The sequence below is a fragment of the Coregonus clupeaformis genome, chromosome 16 (genome assembly GCF_020615455.1).
Source record: "Coregonus clupeaformis isolate EN_2021a chromosome 16, ASM2061545v1, whole genome shotgun sequence".
Lineage (NCBI taxonomy): Eukaryota > Metazoa > Chordata > Actinopteri > Salmoniformes > Salmonidae > Coregonus > Coregonus clupeaformis.
The window spans coordinates 28796526-28804760 of NC_059207.1; the positions used below are offsets into that span (position 1 = coordinate 28796526).

At 40.5% G+C, this 8235-nt stretch overlaps 1 protein-coding gene across 2 annotated transcripts in view; it reads right to left on the bottom strand.

Moving 5' to 3' along the window:
* Positions 1-620: 620 nt before the first annotated feature.
* LOC121584559 (nuclear receptor ROR-beta-like) overlaps positions 621-8235 on the bottom strand; it is a 38234-nt gene continuing 30619 nt past the window's right edge. The window contains exons 6-11 of one of the 2 annotated variants that reach the window (XR_006003732.2): positions 7090-7222; positions 6809-6916; positions 4791-4901; positions 4482-4594; positions 3836-4261; positions 621-1952 (exon numbers count right to left, since the gene is read on the bottom strand). Coding sequence is in view for 1 of the 2 variants with exons in the window: in XM_041900508.2 (XP_041756442.1) it covers positions 4097-4261; positions 4482-4594; positions 4791-4901; positions 6809-6916; positions 7090-7222 (630 nt within the window). In the remaining variant the exon portion in view is untranslated. Of the gene's footprint in view, positions 4262-4481; positions 4595-4790; positions 4902-6808; positions 6917-7089; positions 7223-8235 lie in introns of both variants that reach the window. The other variant, XM_041900508.2, reaches the window with a different exon arrangement.

Consider the following 8235-nt stretch of genomic DNA (forward strand, 5'->3'; position numbering starts at 1 on the left):
ATGTTTTCATATCACCTGAGGAATGTTTGTACCAAATGTCATGCTTGTATCCGCTTCGTAACGTTTATTTTTTGTTAAGGCCCCAGACCATCAGGGTATTTCAAGTGTTAGACTCTTGACATAATAGGCTTACCAAACTATGTTTGGTTTATTTAATCTTGTACACATTCACAGCTAAAAACTGAACTGCAGTGACAAACAGACATAGCAAGGAAAAGCTGTATTTAAGTGACATATTGAAACCCTTGAAAGGAAACCATCTTCAGTCACAGACCATATTCCTCGGGCTGGACTCAAGTATGTTATTATTTTGGAAATTAAAACAAAACTTGATTTAAAACAAATGCAATTTATTTATCAGAGTCAAAACTACAATCTGGGATTAGTTTTTCTGCAAAACATTTCATAAAATAATTTTTGGGGAGCAATGCTCAAATATATTGTTATGCTGCTTATGTTAAAAGTGATTACATTAAAAATAAACTTTAAATTAAGCATTGACACAGCTGGACTGAAGCATGGCTTATGTTATGGCTTACATTCAGAATGAAAATGCTAATACAAGAATAACAAAATCTGATCTATTGGTGGTTGGAATTCACACAAGAATGAGACAGAAATGCATCCATAAAATGTCCTTTATTTTTCTTCCCACAAAGAAATGTCTACAAAAGCGATAAAATAGAGAATTTAACAAAAATCACTTCAGACCTTGACCTCATTATTTACATCTCGAAGGAGGAGACACTGAGATGGCTCAGGACAACTCAGAACTTCAACACAACTGGATCATCAAAGCTCTTCATTTATGGCACACACACACACACACATACATACATACACACACACAGGTCTACATGGGAGCTTTGGGGACATAAAGCTGGGTCAAAGTTCCGAAGTTCGATCCGACTCACCAAGTGAAAAAAGCAAACATACAAACAATTAAATGTAATCAAATACACACTTGCCTCAAAATTCCCCTTTTTGATTGGTTCTCAAGTAAACTCACACAGTAAAGCAACTATTACCCATTTAACCAATCCAGCTCCTCCTCTCTAACTATGGCACTTGAAAAAAATGTTTCTTTTTTTGTTTTTGTTAGTCATTAAAAAGAAAAAGTGTTTGTACCCCAAGTACCTTTTTAAGGGTTTTGGTCACAGATGCTGCACTTACTTACTTTACTTTCTCATCATGGGACACAAAGACATTCTAATCAATAAATAAAACATGTTTAACACTACTCCAGTTGCACGGATGTGTAATGCATTAAGAAAGTTTACAAAGCATCAATAGAGTAAAGAACCTCAATTTATCCTGCTCTCTTGTTCATTCACTCTCTTTCAGACTCTGTCTCGATCACTCTTACACAAACATACACACACACACACACACACACACACACACACACACACACACACACACACACACACACAGGTTCTCCAAGGAGGGAGAAGTCGGAGTGGAGTGTATTTGACTAAGTATATTAAATGTTTTTGACTAAGTGTATAAAATGTCAGCGCACTTCATGGTCTCGTTAGGGTAAGGACCACCTTTTGCCTGCGCTCTGTGGTATCTCTGTTGATGGAGTAAAAGGTGCATGATGCATTCAGTCCTTCACACTGAACACAATACTCCATAACATTCAGAATTAAAAATACCCCCCCAACCCACCCCTGACCCACAGCATCGCATGAGAAAAAACAAAAGCCCCAACGTTTCATTGCCATGAAACAGCATGCAAAGATAACAGAACGACAATAGACTAATAGTAATATAGGAGTAAAAATAGCAATAACAACAACAACAATAATAATAATAGTAATAAAATAAAAATAATTTTACAATGCAAACATGACCGTAGTAAATGCTTTCCAGTTATTATTGCTACAGTACCTTAGTGTTGATTTGTCAATCAGATTACCAACACCACCCCAAACCCCTGATTCACAGTCCTGCAGGGGAAAATAAAAACAGAGTTGGGTTGAATACACTGTCCTATAGGCATGGAATGGGTGGACGCCAGCTTAGTTATGCTCTTCCTTCATTGTAAAACAAGCAGTGCATCGTGACATTAGGAACATGATTTTCTGGGACTTTTGTAGAATAGGCTCTCCCCATTATATGGACTCAAAATGCATCTGGACAGTGAATTTAACCCCACACACAGATCCATTCACACGCAGACATACACAGACCCCCCCCCCAAAAGCCTTGTCTGGGTAGGTTCCTTCGCCGGGCGCCACCACCATATTTATATATCCAAAAAACGCTTACATTTTTCAAAAATATTCAAACTCTCTTTTTATGCAAAGACAGAAAAAGAGTTGCTCCCTGAGAGAGATGCTGTGTAGTGCATCGAGACACAAGTGATTGTCTTTAACAAGCCACTGACCTCTAACCTCGCACTCCTTTTTGGGCGGAGGGGTGGGCAGGATATGGTATGGGGCACGGGGGAGGGGGAGACTCTATGACTAGGAGAAGCTCATATGGAGTATGATAGTGTTCACTGCATATGGGAAAGGGATAAAAAGAAGTCAAGGAAAATGTTACAGGTCATGCTGTTCTGTACACTGGCACTGGCTAGCATCTAGTCTCCACTAAAGGTTCAGAGCGATTTGGCCACTGTGCGAAACACGGAAACGTGTCCATTATAATGTCTAAGGAAATCCTCGAAGATCTTCAACATTAACTTTTAAATGGAAGTGATTGTCTATCATAGTTTACTATTAAGATTGTACAATGTATTGCAAATTTAAGTTGCAAACGTTTCAGTGAAAAATATCTATTACCCAGTTTTTTTGGATATAATAAGCAGTGCAAGATCTCAAGTCCCAGAGAGCACTCTGTAACGTGGAATAGGTTTCAAGTGTCCATTTTAATCTGAAAGATGGAATGTCTGAATATTGTCAGTAAAATGGACATACTGGCGTATCCACTTTAGCTAATCATGACTACCCCCTGTGCTTGACCGTTCTAGAAGGATGTGGCTGAGGAGAGAAATGCAAGAATAAGGATAAAGCAGTGTGAAACTTGAGAGAGAATTCTTCATTTAAGCAGCCCAGTGATTAGCATGGGTGTAGATTGTGCAAAATGTGACTGGGGGGGATGAGAGGAAGAGGTTCATGCAGTGACTTGGGTTCTTATTCACTGACTAGGTACTGTATGCCCTTTGAAAAGACACCAAGACCAACACAGTAGTTTTAGCTAGGTGGGTGGTGTGGTGAGAGGTGGTGGTGGTGGGTTTAGGGGGGCTGGGGGGGAGGTCCTTCTACTACAATCTCTAATTTGATCTGATTGTTCAATAGCAGTCCAACTTCGATGGATGGAGTTATTGCAGCGACAAAAAAATGATTGACAGGATGGCAATCTGCCAAAATATTTTTTGCACGCAAAATATAATATTTATGTACATATCTTCACCTTGAAAAGTAGCCATAATTGTTTCAATCCTTCTTTTACAGTTTGATAGTTCCGAACTGAAAGATGCAATACCCTATTCACATATCAACAGAGCCCAGACAAGGCTTTCTCGACATACCAAAATGACCTCCCAGGTTTACCCCAATATTCTTTAACAAGGCTCTTTTCAACTTTCCAAATTCTGTACACATGAAACTATCAAATAAAAGTAACATAGACAAGGTATCAGCCACATAGGGCTGCTTCACTTTTAAATTAGGACTAAAATATTAACAGAAGATGTAATACTGGAATTCATTCTCCACTAAAGAATATCTACAATATATTTTCAGAATCCACATGAATCCCTCCCCCATCTTCAATATCACAATATCATAAAAAAAAAGAAAAATCTAAGATAAACAAATGTACTTACCCAGTTAAAAGACAGCTTAAATGAGCTAATTAAAGTCTGTACATTTCTGGTCAGTTCTGAAGAGCCCCTTGGTCATGGGTGCGTTATATACATTCTTTAGACTGTATCGGTGAATCGGGTCGGATAAGTGCTGGACATTCCTAGTGTTTGCGGCTGTAAGTGTCTGGATGGTCCGGGCCTGTGGTCCGGGCTTTGCCGTTGCCGTAATGATGCGTCCGCGGTTACGTTGTGGTCCACTCTCTGAGGTTGGACCGTAGAAAGTCACTTGGGCATGGTGATCGCTGCATTGGGGTCGGGGTTGAACAGCTCCTTGTAGAGCGGGGGGAAGAGCACGTTCACCGTCTCGGGGTGAAGCTGCTGGAAGGCCTGCAGCTCCTCGGTGTGGAGAGTACACACGGCCGACAGCGTGGGTATCCGACCAATCAGCTACAGAGGACACAGTGGGGTCAGAGGTCAGGGGTGATGGGTGAAGAAGTCCAGATCATAACCCACCTAAAGTCTCAGTCTGTACATGAATTTTGCAACTAAAGTGAAAAGGTTGTTTGAAATACACTGCTCTCGAACAGTGCCTAGGTGTGACGCCCTTCGATACCAATGTTAAGCCCCACAACAGCTGTACTGTATGAGGCACGGTGATGTGCCCTACCTTAGCCAGCGCGTCCTCGTCCATGTGGTTCTTCTGCATGATGTGCTGAAGTGCAAAGTAGATCTTCTCCTGGAGCTTTTGCACCTTCCTGGGCTCCATCAGCCACGGCCGGTCTGATAGAGGAACACACACCAACATCACATGTCAATCACTGTGTCTGTCTTACTTATAATAAAGACCGCTTCAGTAGTGCAGCACATGTCAATCACTGTGTTGACAGCAGCATTCTCCAGCCAGGCAATGCCTCAGTAAGGTCTGCCTGTAGGTGGCAGCAGAAGGTAACTGTGGCTGTGAGTAGTCTGTACTAACCTGTGGAGATGAGCACTGCTGCGGAGAACAGAGCGATCTCCTCCTCAGTGAGCTGCAGAGAGCACAGACTCTTGGCAAAGTCAAACACAGCGCTGACCAGGTCGTCACAGCCTGTGAGAGTTAATAACGAGGCGGTCAATATAGAATAATATAACAATATGCTGTAGTCTCATAGTTATACTGTAGTCTCATAGTTATACTGTAGTCGCATAGTTATACTGTAGTCTCATAGTTATGCTGTAGTCTCATAGTTATACTGTAGTCTCATAGTTATGCTGCAGTCTCATAGTTATACTGTAGTCTCATAGTTATGCTGCAGTCTCATAGTTATACTGTAGTCTCATAGTTATGCTGCAGTCTCATAGTTATACTGTAGTCTCATAGTTATGCTGCAGTCTCATAGTTATGCTGCAGTCTCATAGTTATACTGTAGTCTCATAGTTATACTGTAGTCTCATAGTTATGCTGTAGTCTCATAGTTATGCTGTAGTCTCATAGTTATGCTGCAGTCTCATAGTTATGCTGTAGTCTCATAGTTATGCTGTAGTCTCATAGTTATGCTGCAGTCTCATAGTTATGCTGCAGTCTCATAGTTATACTGTAGTCTCATAGTTATACTGTAGTCTCATAGTTATACTGTAGTCTCATAGTTATGCTGCAGTCTCATAGTTATGCTGTAGTCTCATAGTTATGCTGTAGTCTCATAGTTATGCTGTAGTCTCATAGTTATGCTGCAGTCTCATAGTTATGCTGTAGTCTCATAGTTATACTGCAGTCTCATAGTTATACTGTAGTCTCATAGTTATGCTGCAGTCTCATAGTTATGCTGCAGTCTCATAGTTATACTGCAGTCTCATAGTTATGCTGTAGTCTCATAGTTATACTGTAGTCTCATAGTTATGCTGTAGTCTCATAGTTATGCTGTAGTCTCATAGTTATACTGTAGTCTCATAGTTATACTGTAGTCTTATAGTTATGCTGCAGTCTCATAGTTATGCTGCAGTCTCATAGTTATACTGTAGTCTCATAGTTATGCTGTAGTCTCATAGTTATGCTGTAGTCTCATAGTTATGCTGCAGTCTCATAGTTATACTGTAGTCTCATAGTTATGCTGTAGTCTCATAGTTATGCTGCAGTCTCATAGTTATGCTGCAGTCTCATAGTTATGCTGTAGTCTCATAGTTATGCTGTAGTCTCATAGTTATGCTGCAGTCTCATAGTTATACTGTAGTCTCATAGTTATGCTGTAGTCTCATAGTTATGCTATAGTCTCATAGTTATGCTGCAGTCTCATAGTTATGCTGCAGTCTCATAGTTATGCTGCAGTCTCATAGTTATGCTGTAGTCTCATAGTTATGCTGCAGTCTCATAGTTATACTGTAGTCTCATAGTTATACTGTAGTCTCATAGTTATGCTGTAGTCTCATAGTTATGCTGTAGTCTCATAGTTATGCTGTAGTCTCATAGTTATGCTGCAGTCTCATAGTTATACTGTAGTCTCATAGTTATGCTGTAGTCTCATAGTTATGCTGTAGTCTCATAGTTATACTGTAGTCTCATGTAAAATAAGAATTCAGCAAACAGAGACACACTCATACATTACATTTTAAATTTTAGTCATTTAGCAGACGCTCTTATCCAGAGCGACTTACAGGAGCAATTAGGTTTCAGTGCCTTGCTCAAGGGCACATCGACAGATTTTTCACCTAGTCTGCTCGGGGATTAGAACCAGCGACCTTTCGGTTACTGGCACAACGCTCTTAACCACTAAGCTACCTGCCGCCCCATACAAACCCGATACCTACTGCAGTATTCACTGAAGTGTTTTCCCATCCTACTACAGTTATGTATGCAACTCTGTTACTTCTATGAATGTAATATGTAACAAATCAGAGTTCAAGGTCAGGTCAGAGACTACCGAATATCTTGTCCAGAACATTATGGGTACTGTAGTACATCATGCTACTTAGATGGCCGTAGATGGAGGCGGTACAGTAGCGCTAGCGGTAGTGCCTTACCTAGTGCTTTGAACATCTGCATGCCCCCGTACTTCCCCTCAAACAGCACTGTGTTGTTGAGAGGGTTAAACGCCCGACACATTCTAACCAGGACCACCTCCAGACAACCTAGAGAGAGACAGAGAAAGATGTTGAAGTCTTTTTGCAAATCCAATACCTTTTCCAACGTTGATACAATGTCGTCTTGTGTCACAATTATTTGGTTAATTTTTGTTGAAAGGAGAAACAACATTGTTTCAACCAGGAGACTTGTGTCCAATGGGAAAGCAGGGTGAGCTCACCTGACTTGAGCAGGAGGATCTGGTCGTTCTGGCAAAGCTCCATGAAGCCTGAGATGCGCTTGGCAAACTCCACCACATACTGGATGGAATGGGTGATCTGGATGGCACACTGCTGCCACAGCACGTCTCGCGTCTGCAAAGAAACACACTTTGTTAGGGACATCTTCACAGACAAATCAACACGTGTTATGACAGCTGTGTACATATCATGAACACAATTTTCAAACACTACTATAGGACTTCTGCAAGTGCAAATACAAACCGTATTTAACCCACATGTTCATGCCACAGGACTGTGCACACAATGAGACATGCAGAGGAGTTGTATTTGGGTCAACCCTTTGTGCTGTTCAATGAAGTACAATACAAAGACAGGAATCTTTATGAAATGAATACTTATAAAATAGTCAGCTCCATCGCTACGCGGAATATCCAAAGTACAATATCAGCAAATTGTCTTTGTGTGTTCTATAATTTCTGGCTGTAAAATGAATCTCCATGGAGAATATTTCAAAGGTTTCTTCTGTAATGACCCATAATCCATTAGACACAGAGGAATGAGAGAGGTCACGGTGATAAAGGAACTACTGCTCTGTAACATAGACACACACACACAGGCGGAGAGGAGGAGCGAGAGAGAGCGATAGAAACAGAAGGAGAAACAAGCAGAGAAAGAGAACTTGAGAAAGAAAAGAGAGAAAAAGTGGGAGGTGAGACACTACAGACAGAATTTGGGAAAGAATGAGGTCAGTAAAAAAAAAAATATTTAAATAGTGAGTATAGGGGAGGAAAGAGACATTTAAATAGCGAGTATAGGGGAGAAAATAGACATTTAAATAGCGAGTATAGGGGAGGAAAGAGACATTTAAATAGCGAGTATAGGGGAGGAAAGAGACATTTAAATAGTGTGTATAGGGGAGGAAAGAGACATTTAAATAGTGTGTATAGGGGAGGAAAGAGACATTTAAATAGCGAGTATAGGGGAGGAAAGAGACATTTAAATAGTGTGTATTGTGGAGGAAAGAGACATTTAAATAGTGTGTATAGGGGAGGAAAGAGACATTTAAATAGTGTGTATAGGGGAGGAAAGAGACATTTAAATAGTGTGTATAGGGGAGGAAAGAGACATTTAAATAGTGTGTATAG